The following is a 23,898-nucleotide window of genomic DNA, read 5'->3' on the forward strand; positions in this document are numbered from 1 at the left end:
ATCAACTAGCGACTGTAGTTCGGTTAGCAGCTGACGTTAGCGAGTAATCTGCCTAGTTTGTAGTGTTTCATTTGATTACGAACATTCTTCTCGCAAGATACTAACTCCATCTCACGGGGGGACATAGTCGCCTGTTTCATTTGATAAGAATGGTTAGCATTAGTTAGCTAACCTAGCCATCTGGGCGCAATTGCTATTTTATTTGCTTGACGTGACACAACGTTGGCTGCTCGTTACTTAGCCACAATAATGTGTTTGTTGACTCATTAGTCACTGCATGTCTTATTGACCTCACTACACCGTGTCCACGTTCATTCATAGAACCAACGACAAGGCTACGAATAATAATCCTGGCAGCAGCATCATGCAACCAGTGTGGAGAGCTAGCCTAGCCTAGCTAGTAGCTGTCTCCATGGACTGAGGATGAAGTGGAGAGAGACACTACAACACTTTGCTGCCTCGTTTGTTTGACTCACATCAACGTCTGATCTGTGTTTCCTCAGAAGATGTGGAGGGGACCGTGATCTCAGCATCCTGGACGTAGAAAGCACGGAAGATCTGTGTCTCTCACCACATACAGGTGAGCAGTTTGTCATCACTGAGGGTCTGTAACGTTATATGTACGTTAGACCCCAAAGAAGTCTTAGGCAGGTGCTGTAAACAAAGTACAGGATAGTGACATAAAAATAAAGGCTATTTCAGCAGATATGGTTCTTTCATGTATTGATTCAACCAAACATGGTCTTTATCAGTGAACAGCCGTTGTTGTTGTTTTTACCAAGTGTAGGCCTACTTGTATTACATTTGTAATGTTCATTTCACTATTGTAAATGGAACCAAGGGCAATGGTGTCGATCTATCTTTTCATGTGACTACATGACCTGTTGATTATGCTGTGGCTTGTTCATTTAATTTAATACTAGACTCTATTGAAGACCAATATCGGGTTTATACATGTACAATCTAGAGTCTGATCTCTAGATTGAATGTGTTTATAAAACAAAATATATATATATATTTTGTTAACTTTTGGATTGCAGATTGTGTCTTTAAATCTTACAAGTAATGTATCCACCAGGGATGCCTCCTAATCTTATGAATCAGTTGGTTTGGTCTTAGTTGACCAAGACTTTGTTAGTCGTTTTTTGTGCTTTCTTTCATGCTGAATGAGATGGGCTACTTCCTGACAAATGACGAGGACATCTCTTGTAAGCACTACATTTAAAGATGTCTGTTTTTACAGATGTGCTGATTCAATTAACAAATTAGTTAACCTAGTCCCATGACTATAGTCAAGGACAGCCCAAGTATCCACTTAGGAATGACCCTGTAACATCTTTTGCCCAAAGAATTTGTTGCCCAGATACATTATTTGGTGCCAAGTTAAAAAAAAAAATATAATAATCTTGTGCTTCAAGTTGTTCATTTCATAAACAGATTCTTGGTTTTCATGATTATGATTTTTTTTGGCTTTGCTTTGTGTTTAACCCTTTCACTGCCACACGACAGAAGGTTAACCCTTTACTATCACACAACCGACGGCTGTCGTGTGGCAGTGAAAGGGATAACCTGTGTATTGTCGCAGTGAAAAGGGTTAACCGTTTTTGGTAGCGAGGCAGTGAAAAGGTTAAGGATCTGTCAGTTTACACATGTGCCATTACCTTCTACAGCCATTCCCACCTAGAAACGGAAAACAATACCATCCATTTCATTAGCAAGAATTATGAAAATGAAAGGGGCACTTAACAGATTTTTAGCCTGACATCATCCAGCAGTTTCTCAGGGGGTGATGTATCTGAGCTCTCGAGACACAGACCACATTGCTGTTATGTCCGATGTCCTCCTCACCACAGAACAATAGGATTCAGGTTCAAAATCTGTAACATGCCCCTTTTGACAATAGCCAACTCCATCCAGACGCTTCAGTAACACCCTGTCTCCTCCCTGCAGGTGCCTTGTGTAGCCGGCGTAGCAAAGAGGGAGGAAGCTCCGGGGAGGAGGCGGTGCAGCGGCGCACCCCACCGGCTGTGGATGTGCTGGGTGGCGACTCCCTGGCTGCACAGAATGTGGCTGGGTTGTCACCTCAGCATGCCCCGCAGCCGGTCGCAGCTGCCCCCCTCCCGGTCCCATCGCTCGCTAACATGTCCACCACACCCACACCGCCTGAGAGTGGCACAACACTTCACCGCACTGAGAAAACCACCTCACCCGAGACTCCGCCATGCAGCAGTGATGCTAAGGATAGTCTCCTGGCAGAAGGGTTCACACTGGAGAGGCCTGCCAAGGGATCTCTGCCAACGGCCTTCCTCGTTGAGGATGGCGGTCTCTCCGCCGAGCCGCAAAGGAGTCCGCCAGCTCCCTCAGATGGTACGCGGCGAGATCTGCATTACGGGTCACAAACTGATACAGGAAGAAGCCACTCCGATAGTCCGGCAGACCAAACTGAGTGTGGCCAGGACCAGACTCTGCAGCAGCCGGGACAGACTGGTGGACTGGTGGTTTTCACTGGGGCAGAGGGGGGTCAGCCCCTTTCAGACAAACACTCATTGGAATATAAACCAGAGACTGGAAAGGAGGAAGTTATTGGAGGAGTGCACACAGTCAGAAATATCCTCCCACAACTCCTCTCTCAATCCGGCTCCACAGCCTCTTCCTCCTTTTTCCCCAACCCCTGTGTGGATAGTACAGTCAAAGACTACACAGAAGATGGAGGCACGGAGCAGTCCCAAACAGCCCCTCTTGCTCTGGCAAACCAAGGCAGCCACCTACCGCCGGATGCTGAGAAGCAAACGGGTGGTTGCCCAAACTCGGAACAGCCTCTGCTCTCTGTACTCATCTCCGACAGCAGTGCAAGCAAACAAACTGACCTCTCAACAGCGCCACTTAAAATGGCCAAGTGGCTCTCGAATGATGACGGAGCGATGCAGGGAGCAAATGCTGTTGAGGGAGCGGAAATTCTTCAAGAGCCTATGGAATCGAGCGAGCAACAAGAGTGCATTACGCAGCTTGTTGAAATCTCTCACGAAGAACCACAATTCCCACCTCCTCCCACACAAATTCTTGAGACCCCAATGCTGGGAGAAGGACACTATGATGTCTACATTTGCTCTGGCAATGGGGACTCCAACAACACAGCCGATAGAGAGGAGACTGAACACCCAGCAGAGGGACAGATGGAGAGGAGCAAGACGGAGGAGAAGACTGATGCGGCCGCCTCCTTGTCCGGCATTGCAGTGCTGCAGAGTTCAACAGAAACCCCTCCTGCTCCCCTCCTCTTTGATACAGAGCTAGTAGACTTGAGGCAGACTGAGCCGTTAGATGAAGCAGATGCATATGCATGTAATCCTATTGTCCACTGCCCAAGGGTCGAGACTCCACTGATCTCTGAGCTTGTCGAGTCGGCCGGTGCCCAGCGAATCGTTATCGTTAGGGAGGAGGCGCATATCAGCGGAGACTGGTCCGAGGTACATGTGAACCAGGGATACATCCTACAGGAGGACGGCAGCGTATGTCAGGCGTCTGTCCTCAATGAGCTCGGCTCTGAACTTTACGCCGGAGAACCAAAACTGTATGGAGAGAGTATCCATTCGGACATTGAGATAGACTCGCAACCTGTAGAGGTGTATGAGATCTGCGGCCTGGTGGAGGAGGTTGCAGAGGAGACGATCTGTATCAGTAGTGCTGGTCAGATGCCCTCCTCCCCGGGCTACGAAGTTAACCTATTCAATGCACTGCTGGAGCACACAGATGATTACGTAGTCAAAGACGAACTAGACTCCCTTCACCAATCTCCCCTTCACACCATTGATGGCAGCGGCAATGTCATATTTTGCCAACAGGGCCACCCTTCGTCAGATTATACACATGAAATGGAGGTTTGCTCTAATGACATAACCCATAGCCTGTCACCACTGAATACAGCGGTTGCTGTAAGGGAGCATTTCGTTTTGGACACTACCCAAGCTGATGAATTTGAGGTGACTGACTCTGGTGAGGTTTGTTTACTACAAGCCGCTCCTACCCATGAACGGACGGACTCCAATGGACAAACTATGGCACCTTGTCTGCAGTCCTATACAAGTGTTTTGCACGTCACCCAGATTCTGCCTGAGAAACGTGAAGTGGAAATGACAGCAATTGCATCTTCTCTTGTTTCCCCATTGACAGTAGTCGCATATGAGGAGACGGTGGCGGTGGACTCGTCTCTCCCAGCTTCAGTGTCTGTTTCCCAGTTAGAAAACCAGCAGACTCTGAAAGAAACCACGGGAGTTACTGTTGTAAACGCCACAAAGCCTGAAGCCTGTGTTTCTTCGCATGAGGGGACCAAAGAAAATCCCGCTCGGACACAGAATATTCATAATGTTACTGTGACGACAAAGACCAAACCAGGGGCTTCCTACTCGACCTTCGCCACTGGTGTTATAGACCCAAAGCACCACCTTATAAAACCGAGAGACACTCATCTCCTCAAACATCCACCCTCATTTTTAGCACAGATTCCCAAGCAACCGAACAAGGAGGATTTATTGGCCAATGCCCACAGCTCTGGGCCCAAGACCGTGTCTGCAGAGTGCCTTTCCCAAACTATCTCAGTGGCCGATTCAGTGTCCAAGCATGTGGCTGTTAGCGGCCAGAAAGATCAAACACAGCCCTCTGTCAATAAAGCATCTGATACAGCACCTCCCACCAAGGCACAGCAGCCTATTACTACTACTATTAACACCCCGTCCCGGCTCCACCAGGCTGCAGCTGGCCCTCCCACACCGTTACAAAGTAAATCTGATAAAGAGGCCTTAACTAGGACTAAAACGTCCACGGGGAACACACACCCTGTGTGCCTGCCTGCCAAGTCCCAGACCCCTAGCATGCCCCCAGCATCAGAGAAACCGGCAGGTAAAGCAACAGTTTCATCTGGTTCTAAACCCTCCGTCGGTCAGCCTGACGCCCTCCGTCAGAGTGAGGAGGAGGACGATGACGACGAGGACGAGGACGACGAGGATGGTGATGAGAGTGAGGAGACGGAGCAGGACGGCTCACTGGGAGCAGGGCCCCAGGAGTCTGCCCCGGGGCAGCCTAGTAGCCCAGAGGAGGGCAGCGATGGAGAGGCAGAGCCTGCTAAAACCGACTGCAGTCTAACCATCCCCAGCCCAGCAGACAGCAAGGTATGACCTAAATGGGTTGATGCTTTTTTATTTGGGGTTTAGAAACAGGTTGCTTCTAAAGCTTCATCAAATTAGAGGCCCAGCTAGTGGATGGCATACAAAAGCATTAAGGTTCACAGTACATACATAGCTCATGTCTGAGGATGTCTGTGTTGTAATAGGTTGTCTGCATGAAAGACAAAAAAAAGTTTTTGGTGGCAGATTTGGGTGAGAACTGATGCTGATTGTGATTGGCTCAGTAGTTTTTCTGTGCTTTCACAGAGTGCAGCTTCATTCTGTTTCACTTATTATTCTCAGTGGAGCCATTATCTGTTATTATGCTGTTGAAATCAGTGATAAATTGAATTCAGTAGAAGCTTAACTGAAATAGAGGCACATGGTAGCCTAGGCATTTGGTCTGGTCTCACTGTGCGTGCATGGGAAAGAGAATTTCAGAGCGGCTGCGTGGAGAGATTTTTGGAGGGAGAGAGTGCCCTGTGTAGACTGAGTTTGCTGTATAATTAATAGGCTATAGTAATGTAGCACAGCCTGTCTGTCCTGCAGTAATATAGCCTATGATTATACCGTGTGGTGGCTCTTTTGAAATCCTTTGGAAAATAAGTAAAGCAACAGCAGAATTGGTCACTTATTCCCCCAGGCCATCCGAACACTGAACACTGATCTCTCCACACATGAACACACACGCACACACACACACACACACACACACACACACACACACACACACACACACACACACACACACACACTACAGGTCACTTTAAACACAAAAAAAGTTACTTTTAGTATAGTTATATAGTATAACTGTGTATATTGTATAGTAGTGTATATAGGACTAATTACCTTTAATTTGTAAGCATAGCATTGTATTGTATTTTATCTTAGTACTTTTTATCATGTCTATTTGTATTTTTTTGCACAATCAAGGCGGGCATGGCCACCTTCATTTCACTACATGTCTCATGTATGTATGTGACGAATAAATCTCTTGAATCTTGAAGAGATTCATTTGTGTCATGATGATTTCATTTGGCTGTTAATCATGCTGGCATGTTTCCACTGTTTCCAAATGGTATTGTTCCTCCTTCAGCTCACGTTTGTTCCTTCAAAAAAGAAGAGGGAAAAAAGATTGCATGCAGTGCTCCTTTCAATTCCATAGATGTGTGAATGCACTATTTTTAATTATGTAGTGGTTTCTAAGTTGGCCGCATGTTAAGCCATGTGTGTTTTCCAGCATGGGCAGAGCAGGACAGAGAGAAAGGCACTATTATCAAAGGTAAGTGGTGGTTGTCAGACACCCAGACAGGCTCACTCTCTATTGTGCCAGGCTATTCACTGGCACATCTTAAAAGGGGCAGTTCACCCAAAATAAAAAATAAAACGTATTTCCCCCTTTACCTAGGAGTGCCATCTATCCATCCAGATAGTTTCAGTGTGATTTGCCTAGTTTTGGAGATAATCTGCCGTAGAGATTTCAGCCGTCGAGATGTCTGCATTTCACTCCAATACAATGCTCTCAAAACATAGAAGAAATACATTTTAAAAACTCAAAAAGCAATGTCTCTTTCTAGAAATAAAGATATTCCACACATGTTGTCGCAAACAGTTTAATGTAGGAACTATTTTCTACCAAAGTATTATAATATTTTTTTTTGGGTGAACTGCCCCTTAACTTTCACGCTATGACACAAGGTGTACTGATCTCTGGCTGGCACTGTAAGATTGTATGGCTGCATGGGGGGGGGGGGGGGCACAGTTCAGAGGCGTTGGATATGGAACAATATTTGAAGCAGATTTGTAATGCTGTTGCATGTTCAGACATTTGCTTCCTTATGTAGGTTCCTTGCTCGGTTCTAACCTTGGCATGCTTGCTTTTATCCTTTTTTAAGAACCTTGTTACCAGAATCTTGTTCAACATTTTTTATTTCCTCCTTGTCCCTTCCCCGTCGCCGCCAGGTACGGCAGTGGATAGCAGACAGGGTCACGGTGAGTTCATCTCCCGTCTCGCCCTGCGCCTCGTCCCCCTCCCCTGGCCCGTCCTCTGCCAGTGACTGGTCCACCCCTCGCCGGGACAAGGGCTCCCCGCTTCGAGGGCCCCAAGGGAAGTTCCTCTCTCCATCTATTGTGGGCCCATGCAGTTTCTCTTCTTCCCTGCTGGATCAAGCCACGCCCTATCGCCCCCGCGGGGAGAAACATACGGACCTGGCAGAGCTGGCCAAACATGTGAGTGGATGAATGTACGAGTCCCAGTCTCATCGGGATGAATGTATGAGTCCCAGTCTCATCGGGATGAATGCACAAGTCCCAGTAGCCTTTCTCCAACGCATTCGTGTTACTTTCCGCGTCTCTGATTGGCCAGGTCATGTGACATGTACGCCCAATCGTGGGACAGCAAGTTTCTACACTGGTTAAGCTTAGGAATAGGCGCTCTTTCGAAGTTGGTTAAGGTTAGAGTTTGCCTTAGAGCAGGGCGATAGAACACCTGCCCTGATTCCAAACTCTAACCTTAACCAACTTTGAAAGAGTCGCCTAAGCTTAACCAGTGATAAACTAGGTGTTAGGTAGTTTGCAGGCTGTTCGACCCGGAAATAGGCGCAGAACTTGCCGTCCCACGATTGGCGCACATGTCACATGACCTGGCCAATCGGAGCGCAAAACGGGAACACGGAAACACGGACGCGTTGGAGAAAAGCTACACGCGTCCCAGTCTCATCAGGATGAATGTATGAGTCCCAGTCTCATCAGGATGAATGTATGAGTCCCAGTCTTGTCAGGATGAATGTATGAGTCCCAGTCTCATCAGGATGAATGCACGAGTCCCAGTCTCATCAGGATGAATATATGAGTCCCAGTCTCATCAAGATGAATATGAGTCCCAGTCTCGTCAGGATGAATGTACGAGTCCCAGTCTCATCAGGATGAATGCACGAGTCCCAGTCTCATCAGGATGAATGTATGAGTCCCAGTCTCATCAGGATGAATGTATGAGTCCCAGTCTCGTCAGGATGAATATATGAGTCCCAGTCTCGTCAGGATGAATGTACGAGTCCCAGTCTCATCAGGATGAATGTATGAGTCCCAGTCTCATCAGGATGAATGCACGAGTCCCAGTCTCATCAGGATGAATGCACGAGTCCCAGTCTCATCAGGATGAATATGAGTCCCAGTCTCGTCAGGATGAATGTATGAGTCCCAGTCTCATCAGGATGAATGTATGAGTCCCAGTCTCATCAGGATGAATGCACGAGTCCCAGTCTCATCAGGATGAATGCACGAGTCCCAGTCTCATCAGGATGAATATGAGTCCCAGTCTCGTCAGGATGAATGTATGAGTCCCAGTCTCGTCAGGATGAATGTATGAGTCCCAGTCTCGTCAGGATGAATGTATGAGTCCCAGTCTCATCAGGATGAATGTATGAGTCCCAGTCTCATCAGGATGAATATATGAGTCCCAGTCTCGTCAGGATAAATGTATGAGTGCCAGTCTCGTCAGGATGAATGTATGAGTCCCAGTCTCGTCAGGATGAATGCACAAGTCCCAGTCTCATCAGGATGAATATATGAGTCCCAGTCTTGTCAGGATGAATGTATGAGTCCCAGTCTCATCAGGATGAATGTATGAGTCCTAGGGGTGTAACGGTACACAAAAACCACGGTTTGGTATGTACCTCGGGTTTGAAGTCACGGTTCGGTACAGGTTTTCGGTACAGTGGGGGAAAGTTTGGCTTTCCATGTTCCACTCAGGGGTGATGTATTGTACAGTAACTAATTGTACTTGTAGGGCTGTCAACTAATATTCTATATTGAAATGAATAATCGAGTTTTGAATTCAATTCTGTACGCAAAAAAAAAGTGTGCGTTTGTTAGTGGTTAACGTACCATTGTATTTGTTCGGTACACAGCTGTACTGAACCTTAGGTCCAGTACTGAAACGGTTCGCAGTGTTTCCCACAGGATTTTGTGAGACTCTGTGGTGGTGGGTGAACCTCGGCCTCGGGCATGTCCCCCCGGAACTTTTTTTTGTTTTTTTTTTGTTTTAAAGTTAAATGCATCAATCTGGTGCACTTCGAGAGCAAAATAAAGAGGCTAGATCTATGATGAACTTTGTGCTCAAAACACAAAATCGACTACTAGAGCATACATTTGAGCCATCAAAGAAATGAAGCAATCTGTTGAACTGGTTTATTTTTTAGAAAAAAAAAATATATATATACTGGATTACTATTACGACTACTACCACTGCCAATACTACTGATACATCCCTATTGGCAAACTTTATAATTATATATTTTTTTTAATTAATTATAATTATTTTTTGGTTCATTATAAAACTGTGGCGGGACCAAGTCTAGGTAATTAATGGGAAACACTGGGTTCGGTACGGATATGTGTACCTTTACACCCCTAATGAGTCCTAGTCTCATCGGGAATGTCAAGTCTGCCGCCGCCTCTTGTGTATAAGCAGTTCTGTGGGTGTAAAGTAGTGGTCGGTTTTCAGTGGCTGATGATGCCTTTATTTATAGAGGCCGATTATATAATCCAGATGTTGATTTTTTTTGCATCTCATAAAAAAGGCTGTCAAAGTTAACGCGGTATTATTAACGCGTTATCGCCCGATTCTATTAACACTTTGATCGCCATGGGTTAAATTCATAATTTACCATCCCTCACCAGCTCTATTTGTCTATGGAGAAGTTCCCCTTCTTTGCAGGGCTATAACTTTTTAAATTCTATTGCTACATTGCCATTATTATGGCCCATTCAATGTCCTATATGTATCGTTCAGGGTGTAGCAACGTTAAACTTTTTCATTCACATATTCATACTAAAATATGGTCTAAAGTATAAGTATGTTTTTATTGTTTTCTGCAGCTTTCTTCAGAACGTGATTTATAGCCCTAAATGCATTATATTGATGATGAAATACAGTTTGGTAGCGATCGGCGCGAGATGAAAATTTTCAACTGGACGTACTTCTAGAATGATCTACGTATGATCTGATGATGACCGGATGGGCGGGGGATCGTTTATAATTCCGTGGGCAACGTTAGATGATTCATCCAGAGTGGGTCATATGTTCATCATAGCAGTTTATATTGAACACGTTAGAATATAACGCTGAATCTTACCGTATGTTCCTCGCGCCGTTGGACGATCATCGTGGAGTAGACCGTTTTCGATTATGGGATGTAGAAATGCCCGATCCATTTCCAGGTTGTATAATAGTATATACGTCCAAATAACGTTGTTTATTGAGTTAGGGCGAGCAATCTATTATCCAGTTTCAAGATGGAGTCGCGGGAGCTATAGAGAGTGTTCGGACCACATTTGCATGAGTACTACTGGTTCAAAGGTTAATATCCGGTTGGCGATCTGCCAATCGGCCACCAGATGGCGCTCTTGAACCGCTAGAGAGTTGAGAGGAGATCACACTTGTGTCTCAGGGCCCCGGAAAGGAAATATGATTTCGATGACAGATTTTTGAAATATTGACATCAAAGACAAGTTAAGGCGTCCTCGACGGAATGAGCATGGCGGGGAATGACGAGTTCCGGCGTTTTCTGCGGTTAAAGTGTTAACGCCACTATTTTTTTTAACTCACTATTTTTTTTTTTTTTTTTACTAGACTTCACTCGGTGTATTATTGATGCTCTCATTGATACTGTTGTGTGTGTGTGTGTGTGAGAGAGATATATATAGAGAGGGGGGTGAGAGATGAGGAAGGGGCAAGAGAGAAAGAGAGCTGGGAGAGTGTGTGAGAGAGAGGGGGGGGGGGGTGTGATGATTACTCAGCCCTTGTGTGGGTGAATGTAACAAGTTCCTAACGTTTTCTTTCCCCTATTATTTCATGCACACTTTATTCATTGTTTTAAATTATTATTTTCTTAAGTTATTTTGTGCATCACTCTGTTTTGAATTTGATGCAAATTTGCAATGCATTAGGGTCATCCTTTTGTGTTAAATGGCTGCATAAAGCAAGCATTTGTTGACTCATGTTGATGAGTATTAAAACTTGGAACTCGAAAAAGATCTGTTTAAAGGGGAACTCCAACATTTTGGGAAATTAGCTTATTTAACATCTTCTCTGGAGTTAGACAAGAAGATACATACCTTTTTTGTCTCTGTGCGTGCATTTAGCTTTGGGAATAGACGCTCCGTTAGCATAGCTTAGCTTCATCACTGGAAGTGAGGCAGATCCGTAGCCTTACAGTGCCTTACAGTGTATTGCAAGGTCTGACATTGACCAAACTTGATATGCATGACCTTGGTGGGCTCTAGGTCAACTCCTGAAAAGGGGGTCAATGTCAGACTTTGCAATCAAAAGTTTGGGGGCTAATAACCCTTGCCATAATTTCAGTGCGCCCCCTAACTTTTGATTGCAAGGTCTGACATTGACCCCCTTTTCAGGAGTTGACCTAGAGCCCACCAAGGTCATGCATATCAAGTTTGGTCAATGTCAGACCTTGCAATACACTGTAAGGCTACGGATCTGCCTCACTTCCAGTGATGAAGCTAAGCTATGCTAACAGAGCGTCTATTCCCAAAGCTAAATGCACGCACAGAGACAAAAAAGGTATGTATCTTCTTGTCTAACTCCAGGGAAGATGTTAAATAAGCTAATTTCCCAAAATGTTGGAGTTCCCCTTTAAGGTAGATAAAAAAAAATGCGATTAATTTGTGATTAATCACGAGTTAACTATGGACAATCATGCGATTAAATATTTTAATCGATTGACAGCACTAGATAAAATATAACTATTTGATAATAATAACAAATGAGACGCAACATTGCTGAACTTAAAGATTCAGTATAATGATGTTTTAATTCAGTCATACATTTCTTATTGTGGAATGTTTGTTATAAGTATAATTTCAGCTTCAGATATATCATTTGTTTTGTTAAGTGTTTTAGGTCATCCTCTGAGCATAGCAAACTAACAGTAGGCTGAGAGGGCGTGGCCTTCTGTTCACTAAACACTATTTAAGCATTACATCACGCGCAGGAGTGGTTTGTGAACAATAAACCATGCCTAGGGGTGGTCGTTAGACCCCCCTAGGCATGGTTTATTGTTCACAAATCACGACTGCAAGTGGTGTAAAGCTTTTATACAACTGCCAGATTCATCCAACCTTATTTCTATACAATATTAATTCATTAATCGAAGATTTATTGAAAAAACCATCCGCCAGAAAAAGTAGTTCCCACAACTACAAAAAAGACAAGTTGCCTCCATGTGGAAGCAGCTTGAAGTGCATCCAACCAAACTAACACATCCAACTGTGTATTATTGGAATGATTGAGAGAAGTTGCCTCATGTGGAAGCAGCTTGAAGTGCATCCAACCAACTAACACATCCAACTGTGTATTATTGGAATGATTGATTGAAAATGTTATTACCAGATGCAGAATGGGTACAATACAGTACGGCTCAATACACACAATTGTTAAGGGAATGCAGACCTACTTTCCATAGAACTTCATTCTTAGATGCTTCTATATAAAGTAGGTAAAACAAATTAAAAAGTTTTCTTTGCCCTATAGGAAAAAAAAACGTTTTCTTCGCCCTATTTTTTTATTTATTTCTTTTAGCCTAAACTTAACCAGTTGGAAACCAGGGGTACAGTAATAAAATTAGCAATCAACCAATCAATCAATTCAATAGACCATGCTCACTTAAAACAGCGCTGCTTCTCTCTCAGTCTGACTCCCCCGCTGTTGCAGACAGGAGTGTGTGTGTGTGTGTGTGTGCGTGTGTGTGTGTGTGTGTGTTTGTGGGTACGCCAGCGTCGGACAGTGTGAGAGTGAACGCTGCAGTCAGTGGGAAGGAAGTAGAAATTTAAATCAATCAATTAATCAATCAATCAATCCGCGATTTTTCTTTTGTTCTAGATTGACTCAAGACCCATCAATTACATCATCCAACATTGTTTAAAGGACTAACACATTCCCCTTGACAGAATCGCTTCATATTTAGTCGTTATGGCGCTATCAACATTCTGGCGCTATCAACCTTCTCCCGGAGTGAGCCGGCGGAGTGATTATGTGATTCGGTTGTGGGCGGGTCTTGAGCCCAGGACCGTGGATTGTTGCCAATAAAGATGTGTAAATGGACTGTTTCAGCCAATCAGAATCGAGAAATTTGCATGCCGTTGTATAAAGATGCTTAATTCTCGGTATGTTGAGGGGGCGTGACCTTCTGTTCACTAAACACTATAGATGCTTAATTCTCGGTATGTTGAGGGGGCGTGACCTTCTGTTCACTAGACACTAGATGCTTAACTCTCGGTATGTTGAGGGAGCGTGGCCTTCTGTTCACTAAACACTATAGAAGCTTAACTCTATGTTGAGGGGGCGTGGCCTTCTGTTCACTAGACATGCTTAACTCTTGTATGTTGGGGGGCGTGGCCTTCTGTTCACTAGACACTAGATGCTTAACTCTCTGTATGTTGAGGGGGCGTGGCCTTCTGTTCACTAGATACTTAACTCTATATGTTGAGGGGGCGTGGCCTTCAGTTCACTAAACACTAGATCAGGGGTGGCCAACCCGCGGCTCGCGAGCCGCATGCGGCTCTTTGCCCGTCAATGTGCGGCTCTTCCATCCATAAAAAAAAATAAAAAAAAAATATTTATTTTTATTTTTTTTTTACCTTTTTTTTTTTTTTTTACTTTTTTTTTTTTTTTATGTCACTCATTCCATAAGGACGTAGAATAAACATTTACAATTTTTTTTTAAATGGTCCATTTGCATGTTCTTGGTATCTGAATCTAGGGACATATATGGATCAGTGTCAGAAATAGTGTATCTGTTACTAGGCTTGAGTAAATTGTAATGAACCAAAGGAGAATATCAATTCTATTTAAAAAAAAAATTATCTTTGACTGTAAATAACACCATGCTAAAATTGACCAGACCTGAAAAATCTAAGCAAATGAATAAAGGGAAGATGATTAAACAGAGGGTTTTGTAGATACAGTACTGAATTCTGCCATCTTTTTTATAATGTAAATTTCTCCACCATTTTTCATCATATTGCAACACCGTTTTTTGCAAGACGTTCACAGAAAGGTAGAGAAACTAACTGCGTTCTGTTTTATGGCAATAACGTTCAGGTTTGTGGGAGATAATCCCAAAAAATAAGAGAAATTAAAAAGTAAATCCAGAAGTCAGATGATTGACAGGGGCTGGTGTGAGCTGGGTAGGGTAGTTTTTCGAAATTTGAAAGCCCTGAGTCTCTTCCTTCAAAAGACTACACTCACTTTTGGCTGTGCCACTTCCTCCTGTCAATATGCGCCGGTTTCCGACTCAATGCCCTGAGATTTCTATAATCTTATATTTCACTAATAACAGTTAAAATAATTGGTAAACAAACATAATGCTGAAAATATACACTTTTACTGTATATCTCGGGCTTAAGAGGTTAACCCTGTGAGGCCCAAATTAAAAAGAAATGAGCAACTTCAGAGGCCAGAGGGTGGGACATATAAACACATTTACTATCAAATAGCATTGTGAGGCTGAACAACAGGACCAATTGACTATACATGTGCTTAAAGGGGAACTATCTTATAAATGGCTTTTTTCAGTGTTTACCATTGTTTCTTAGCTATGTGGACTTATATTAATAGGATATATGTCTCTAATTCTCATATTGGCGAATTCTTCCAATTCTCCTCTCACAATATTCACCCTCACTGAACTGAGTCATCTGAAAATGTGCATATCTGTGATGTCAGAGATTTCTCAGCTGCATAATAATGTGGCAGTTGATGTGGCAGTTGGCACCAGGCCACACAGTGGTTGGAGCCCAGCCTCAAAACGGCTTAAGATCTTGAGGTAGAAAAATGCGGGTTTTAGTACTTGATTAGAAATACAAAACAATGCATTTTTTTTTGAAAAAAACCTAGGTGTTCCATAGACTCACAGGAATTGTGTAAAAGTGCCCAAATAGTGAAAGAAATAGTACATTTTTTAAATAAACATTATTTTTTTTAAATGGCTAAAAGTGATTTTGTGATTTTGCAACCGTGGGTCTCACAGGGTACTTTTAACCCTGTGAGGCCCAAATAAAAAAGTGATTTTGTGATTTTGCAACCGTGGGTCTCACAGGGTACTTTTAACCCTGTGAGGCCCAAATAAAAAAGACATTAGCAACTTCAGAGGCCAGAGGGTGAGACCTATAAACACATGAAGGGTGCCGTGACTGAAAAAAAAGGTTGAGAAACGCTGGTATATGGTGTGGCTCTTTGTGGTACCACAGTAATTTTTTTGTGGCTCTTAGTCTCTGACTGGTTGGCCACCCCTGCACTAGATGCTTAACTCTCGGTATGTTGAGGGGGCGTGGCCTTCTGTTCACTAGACACTATAGATTCTTGAGTATGCTGATGCTGAGCACCACTCGGCTAGATGTAACTGATGGGACACACACAAGGGGAGAGAGAAAAGCAAGATGTGTCTGTAGACGTTCTTTTGTTCATCAGCCTCGTGAGCTCAGGAATCGGCCAATGCTGATTATCTCAAAATGTCAAATATTTATTGGCCGGCGTGTGAAGATTTAGAGCGCTTACTCAACTTTGATTTCCTTTTGCTTTTCCTTTTTATTATTTATTTATTTCCAATGCCTTTGGATGTTAACTCATTAGTCTTTTTTATACCTATATTGCATGAAGCACCTTGAATTACAAGGTCTGTTTGAAATTCCCTTTTATAATACTGTATTCATTACCATGATTACATGAATTTTTCTATTTATCGGTTCCCCACAGGAAGCTGAAATAGAGAATCGTACGCAGTCTTTGAGGCGAGAGGGGTACTGGTCCACGAAGCGTCTGACCCGTCTGACGGAGCCGGTGCGGCCCAAGGTCCACTGGGACTACCTGTGTGAGGAGATGCAGTGGCTCTCCGCTGACTTTGCCCAAGAGAGGAGGTGGAAGAGAGGTGTGGCCAGGAAGGTAAGACAGACCACTTAACAGCAGATTTGACTTGTTCTAAGGTTACAGAATGTAGCGATACCACAGGTGTGGTGTCGGTAGTTTTTGGGTGCCTGTTCAGTACTTAGTCGAGATCACCTAAAGTGAGGACTGTTCCGCTGTGAGCTGCTCGGGTAGTTTAACTGTTTTGGGGCTAGCTTAGTTAGCAGCTAGTTTAGGTATTTTGCCGTGACTTGGGCATACAGGGATGGCGAGGATGCGAAGCATAAACACATTGGACCCGTTGGCATTGGATATCCGTCTTCAACAACCTCCTGGTAGGGCTGAGCCCGAACGTTCGGACCTTCGTTCGTTACGTTGGCGCTCGAATCTTAATTAATGGGTTTTTGAACCTCTTTAAAATTTCTTTTTATTTTTCAATTTCCGTTTTAAATTTTAAAATGTGAATGTGATATATATCAGAATATCACAGTACTATGTTGTGTTTACAATCATTTGAAAGTCAACAACAGTCTAGTCGGGATGAGGAGGGGTCCCCGTCATACATTATCAGGAAATGAATCAATCATGCAAAAAGAGAGTTGAGTGACTCACACTCACCAGTCTTATTTTTCATAATACAACGTTTCCGAATGGATGTTTGGATTAAACCAAGTGTGTGCAGTGATGTTGAACTTCCCAGCGGAACACAAGTTACTTAACGTTACACAGGTATGCTATGCACGTTAATTAAGCTATGCAGAGCGCAGCCCTTTAGCTTGCTAATGTTAAGATAGCAGGAGCCGTCGGCCAACAAAGATGTTGTTTCAACAAATGTACTCACAAAATGGATTACCATCCAAATGATATTTTTTTTTCTCTTTTTTTAAATGTTCTACTACTATGCTTTGTAAAAGAAGACGGAAATAAAATCATTCATTCATTCATTCAAGCCTCCCGTGACCAGTAACTAACCGCAGAATTATGCGCTACGTTATGCGTTAATGTGCGTTATGTGCCTAAAGTCAAGACTCGACAGTACTGAACCAGAAAAATTATTTAGGAGCAAATTGTTTGCATGATTAAGAACGAAGGTTTGAATGTCCATTTGAAAAACCCTGGCGAAGTTCGAAGCCCAAAAACAGGCTTTGGGGACAGCTCTACCTCCTGGTAATCTTTTTGAATATCCAAAATGGTCCCACACTATTGTTTATTTGTTCTATTTGGACTTTTCTCTGACCACAGGTGCTTGTTCTTATGTAGTGTTGTAGTACTTAAGCGATCTTGGACTCAAGACCACAGTCTTGGCTCGACTCTCCCCCCAATAATGGTGACCAACTTTTTTTTGTTTGACAGCTGGCAATATCTCTGCTAGGGATGCCCCGATCGATCGGCCAGCGATCGGTATCGGCCGATATTCAGTAGAAATATGAGACTGGTGAATTCCGATAATGCTTTAATTTCACCGATCGTGAAAACCGATCGATGACACGGAAAACATGATCCAATTCTCTGCGGAGTTCTCACTCGCTCACAGCCACACTCTGCTGCTGCACGTCTTGCCCCTCCTCCTCCTCCTTCTCCCCCTCCCAGACCCATCTCATGTCAACAAACAAACCCTTCGACAAGAGTCGAGTGCATGAGCACCGCAGAACTCCTCTTTCAACATAACTGAAGCATTAAACAAAATGGCCCAGTCATCTATTCACTTTTGTTTAATACATGAGGCATTGTCTAATGTTATCTAGCTACTGATGGCTCCTGCTATCAACGTGACAGTTTGGCATTCGTTTTCGCAAGCGCTGGCTAGCGTTGGCTAACTAGCTATCGCTCGTGAGCTAACGTTAGCTACCGAGCTAGCGTTACTGTTTAAACAAAACTACACAGTCAACTATTCACTTTAGTTTAATACATGATGAGGCGTTGTCTAACTGGCTAGCTACTGATAGCTCCTGATATCAACAAATGCGCATTTCAGTTTAAGAATGATAGGGATGCACCAGCATGAAACCTCCGTTAGCTAGGTAGCTCACATTAGTGAGCTAAATAGTTCACTTTATTTTAATACATGATGCATTGTCTAACGTCATCTAGCCGGCTAGCAGTAGCTACAGATAGCTCCTGATATCAATGTCTTATAACATAATTGACATTATTCGTTTTTGCAGCTGAACATTGGCTAATTAGCTATCATGCTTCATAACACGTTTCAGACCCTGTTGAACTATCGCTCTGACTCAATAGTATCCATCTGCAGAAAGTCAGCCCCAGCACTCTCAGGCCCCACGCTGAATGTGATTTGACCAAAGCAGAGTATACACACAGACAGTGGAGCGGTTTGCAGATAGCGAGCATTTTGACTTGTTGCGTGGTGGCGATGTCTCGCAGACAATACAACTACAAGTATAATTATATAATATATATATTTTATAAAAAATAAAAAAAACATATAATTATTTTTTATAAAACCAAAAACGATCGGTATCGGCCGATATGGCTCATAGACGATCGGTATCGGTGGCAAAAAACGTGATCGGGGCATCCCTAATCTCTGCCAATTTCCCCCTGCCAAAATAATGCAAACAACTTCAACAAAAATCTGCAATAATTTGATTTGCTCGATTTGGACGTTCATTGTTCTGACCTTGGTCCTGACTTGGTCTAGTTCAGTGTGGGTCTATGGTCTAGTTCAGTGGGTCTATGGTCTAGTTCAGTGTGGCTCTATGGTCTAGTTCAGTGTGGCTCTATGGTCTAGTTCATTGGGTCTATGGTCTAGTTCAGTGTGGGTCTATGGTCTAGTTCAGTGGGGGTCTATGGTCTAGTTCAGTGGTTCTCAAACTTTTTACACCAAGTACCACCTGAGAACGTAGCTGGCTCTCCAAGTACCACCATATGGCCGACGTTAAAATACAGTCTATTCAGCTATGCACAGTTCACGCAGGAGGCAAATGTATTCCTAATACCATTATTTATTGTTAACTTTTGTCAGACACAGCCACAATGTACAAAGGGGTAGCACTAGAACTAGCAAACTCTTCCACACAACTCATACAATGCAAGGGGCATTGAGAACATAATAACTAACATTCTCATATAGCAAGTGAGACAATTAAGATCTCACTCACTCACTCACTCACTCACTCACTCACTCACTCACTCACTCACTCACTCACTCACTCACTCTAGTGTTGTCACGATACTGGAATTTCGAACTTCGATACGATACCTTGAAAAGTATCGATATTCGATACCATTTTCGATACCACAGGGAAAAAGGTTCAATCTTAAAATGTAATTTTTTTTTTCTTAATACATTTAGCTTTTGTTGCTGGTTGATTTTCCTCAGCTTCTCTCTGGTACTATAAGAGAAGATAAATATAACACTTTTAAAACCCTTTGTTTATCTTTAGATCACACATTTAAAAATAACTGTTCATCTCACTTCAATCATTTTTATTGCAGAACATGGTATTTTCTCAAGCAGACAGATGTAAACACTGTAATCTGTGTTGCATGTACCTGACAAACTGAACTGTTTGTATTCCAGTCATATTCCGATTTAACTGAATGCACGTGTGTGTGTGGACTACTGTACTATTACAGGTATTGAAATGAACAATGCAACTTCCTTATACACATTTTTTTTTATGAATAGATATTTCGGGAAATGAGTATTGAAACTGTTTTAAATATTCAGAATCGATATGTATCGATTTTTCGATATTTTTTATGAATAGATATTTCGGGAAATGAGTATTGAAACCGTTTTAAATATTCAGAATCGATATGTATCGATTTTTCGATATTTTTGACAACACTCACTCACTCACTCACTCACTCACTCACTCACAGCAAGCAATTGTCCTTCATTCTCTCTCTCTCTCACACACAGCATGTTGTTGTCCATTGACAACTCACATAAGCAGGGCCGGACTGGGGAAATAATTCAGGCTGGGAAATATAGTGTGAAATATAGCCCCAGTCAGGCCACTTTCTAAGTGGGAGTCCCCCACCAGGAATTATTTAGTTACAAAGACTTAATTTCCTGCATTCTGGTGCAGGATCTTTTTTATTTTTACCCTTTAAATGCCAGTTTGTGTGATGGCATCACAAATTATTGTTAAAAAAAACACAAAAAGTAAAATATTTTCAATATATCAAATGCAAAGTACATTTTTCTGGGGGGGATTATTACAGGCTAGGCATGCGTCAATGATTAGCAACAACACAGATTTTTATGGATTTAATATATCAAATGCAAAGTACATTTTTCTGGGGGGGATTATTACAGGCTAGGCATGCGTCAATGATTAGCAACAACACAGATTTGTATGGATTTTTTGTAATGTCAGATTTAACAACAACTCTTTTCAGAAAAGTGGGAGTATTTCATTTTTTATCTGTCATTACAAAAAAATCTAAAAATAAAACTGGTTATGATCAGGGCTGAAGTTGAATAAAATATTTATGACTGTTTAGACTGCATTACTCTGTCACAGTGATCTCCTGGTTGTTCCCCGATTAGGTTATCTAACTATCGCGCCACCGCAACTATAAACACTGGCCTGGCCTGTTTCTAAGTTCAGTGGCCTGACTACAAAAAGAAATATTATAATATTTTTATTTTTTATTTTTTTTAATTACAATTTTTAAAGTACCACCAGTGGTACGCGTACCACAGTTTGAGAACCACTGGTCTAGTTGGGTCTGGTCTAGTTCAGTGTGGCTCTATGGTCTAGTTCAGTGGGTCTATGGTCTAGTTCAGTGTGGGTCTATGGTCTAGTTCAGTGTGGCTCTATGGTCTAGTTCAGTGTGGCTCTATGGTCTAGTTCAGTGGCTCTATGGTCTAGTTCAGTGTGGCTCTATGGTCTAGTTCAGTGTGGGTCTATGGTCTAGTTCAGTGTGGCTCTATGTAGGGATGTCCCGATCCGATCACGTGATCGGAATCGGCGTCGATCACGTGCTTTTCAGAGTATCGGGGATCGGGAAAAAATAATAATAAAAATCTGCAGTCAAAAAAAGAAAAATTTTATTCAACAAACATGACCATGTCCACGTCTTAAACTCATACGGAGGCCTTCGTTTTGGTTTTAAATTACATATAATATATCATCATTAATGTATTTATTGTCACACAGAGCAGAATAATTATCCACAACAAACACATTCCCCTTTAATTTTCACCGTTGCAACAAACATTCCCTTTAATTTAGACGCTACACGCTACACGCGACCACATCACAACAACAACACGTCGCTCCCGAAACACGGTTAACACTTTGGTTGCCTAAGGTTAAATTAATGATATACCATAAATTGCCAGCGCTATTTGTCTATGGAGAAAGTCCCCTTCTTTGCAGGGCTATAACTTTTTAAATTCTATTGCTACATTGCCATTATTAGGGCCCATTCAAAGTCCTATATGTATTGTTCATTGTGTAGCAACGTTAAACTTTTTCATTCACATATTCATAGTAAAGTATGGTCTAATGTATAAGTATGTTTTCATCTCTTTCTGCAGCTTTCTCTAGAACGTGATATATAGCCCCAAATGCATTATATTGATGATGAAATACAGTTTGATGGCAATCAGCGCGATATAAAAAATTCCAACTAGACGTACTTCTAGAAGTTACTACACGTCATCTGATGTTGACCGGATGGGCGAGGGGGCGTTTATAATTCCGTGGGCAGCGTTATACCAATCATCTAATGTGGGTCAAATGTTGATAATATCAGTTATTATCGAAGACGGTAACGTTACACGCTGAAACTCACCCCAGTCTCCGCGCGCCGTTGGGCGATCATCGTCGAGTAGAAATTTTATCATTATGGGATATATTATTACCCGGTCCATCTCCAGCTTGTATAATGGTATATACGTCCAAATCATGTTGTTTATCGAGTTATTGGCAATCGATCGCTATGTAGCGGGACGAGCCAGAGTCACGGGACATGTACCGAGTGCCCGGAAGCAATATGGCCGACCAGCAAAACCTCTACTGCGCTTCCTGTTAAGCGGTGGCGCCGATCGGCCACCAGATGGCGCTCCTGAACCGCCAGAGAGCTCAGTGGGTCCTGCTGGTGGATCTCAGGCCAGCGGAGGGACATTATGAATCCGATCGCAGATTTTTGAAATATTGATATAAGGACGCTGTACAGCGTCCCCCGGCAACTTTAGCATGGCCAGCAAAGACGTGAGAAGACGTGTCCCGGCACTCAAAGTGTTAATATCCACTGACTTGAGCAGCTAGACTTAATGTCAGAGGTTTGGAACTAAGCATTTTAAAATAGAAAGTCAAGCCAGTTGCAATGTTTGCAAGGAGGAGATTCCGCGTGGAGGAAAAACTCATGAAGCAGCAGGCTGGAGGCGAAGTTTTCAGACTAACTTTCACCTGGTGGATAACGTTACGTGACTGAGGATTATCGTCGGCGTTTCAGACCAGAATGGACCATTACGTAAGTCGAACACTGAATGTATACTAATGTGCAAACATATATTGAAACTTTTAATATTTCTCATATGAAGCAGAAGCACATTTCTCAGGGTGAATGTAATAACAAAAGCCTCCGCTCTCGCGCCCCGGACTATTATAGGCAACAGATGGGCTTGTCTCGCTCTGCCAGTTTCTGACAAAAATGCGTCAAAATTGATTACTAATGTGAAAGATCGGATCGGAAACTATCGGATCGATAGATATTTAAAATCACATGATCGGGATCGGATCGGAAGCAAAAAAAGGCGATCGGGACATCCCTAGCTCTATGGTCTAGTTCAGTGTCGCTCTATGGTCTAGTTCAGTGGCTCTATGGTCTAGTTCAGTGTGGCAGGTCTAGTTCAGTGTGGCTCTATGGCAGACCTGGGCATTGTACGTATCCGGCCCGCGGGATGATTCTGACCGGCCCGCGAAAGATTACATGATTTTTTTTTTTTCATGTCAACGTTCACACGCACAATATACGCTTACCTATGATTTGACTTGATTCAACAACAAAGCAGTCGGGGCAAGCCGAAAACGGTCGAAAGTGTGGTTATTTGAAGTTTGGATTTTTTTTTCACAACTGAGGTAGGTAGATAACATTTTTGGAGACTAAAGTACAGAAAAAGGGTACCGTTGGGTACCGGTATCGATTCACAGGTACCGGTACCGTATCGGTTCAAATGTGAACGGTACCCATCCCTACTGAACACACAACTGCAGGGCAAGGGCATTTTTGCTCATGAAATGCATAGCCATGTGAAAGCCTTCATGACAAAGTTGCAATAAATTTCAAGGCAACTAGGCAGCAACAATCTCAAACACATGAAAACCCTGAAAGAAGTCAAACCATTAGCTGATCACCGGCACAGGTACTCATCCATGTTGGGAGCACTGCATGATGAATTTTCAAGGCGTTTTCAAGATTTCAAAAAGGTTGAGGATGAAATGCAGCTGGTTTCCTCTCCCTTTACCTGCAGTGTTGATAGTGCACCCACTGATGTTCAGCTTGAACTCATTGACCTGCAGTCTGATTCACTACTGAAAGAGCACTTTAAGTCAGCATCACTGCTAGAGTTCTACTCTGCTCTCAAGGAGGAGAACTTTCCAAACATGAGAAGACATGCTCAGAAGATGTTGGTTCTCTTTGGATCCACCTATATGTGAACAGACATTCTCAGTCATGACGTTTACCAAGTCCAGGTACAGATCCTCTCTCACTGATGAACATCTGGCAGCTGTGCTTCGCATCTCCACCTCAGACATGCAACCTGACTTTGATGGACTTGTTAAAGCTCAACAGAGACTGGATTTATCACACTGAATGAAAAAAAAAAAGAGCTGAAGA

General features: G+C 42.9%; 1 protein-coding gene across 1 annotated transcript in view; it reads left to right on the forward strand.

Moving 5' to 3' along the window:
• Positions 1 to 2,929: 2,929 nt before the first annotated feature.
• The window catches only part of srcap (Snf2-related CREBBP activator protein), a 114,272-nt gene continuing 93,303 nt past the window's right edge, over positions 2,930 to 23,898 (forward strand). Inside the window, exons 1-4 of the mRNA XM_084323048.1 lie at positions 2,930 to 5,162; positions 6,397 to 6,438; positions 7,119 to 7,385; positions 15,928 to 16,113. Of these exons, the coding sequence (XP_084179174.1) occupies positions 2,970 to 5,162; positions 6,397 to 6,438; positions 7,119 to 7,385; positions 15,928 to 16,113 (2,688 nt within the window). The 5' untranslated portion in view covers positions 2,930 to 2,969. The remainder of the gene's footprint in view (positions 5,163 to 6,396; positions 6,439 to 7,118; positions 7,386 to 15,927; positions 16,114 to 23,898) is intronic.

This window comes from Notolepis coatsorum (genome assembly GCF_963971535.1).
Source record: "Notolepis coatsorum genome assembly, chromosome: 10".
Lineage (NCBI taxonomy): Eukaryota > Metazoa > Chordata > Actinopteri > Aulopiformes > Paralepididae > Notolepis > Notolepis coatsorum.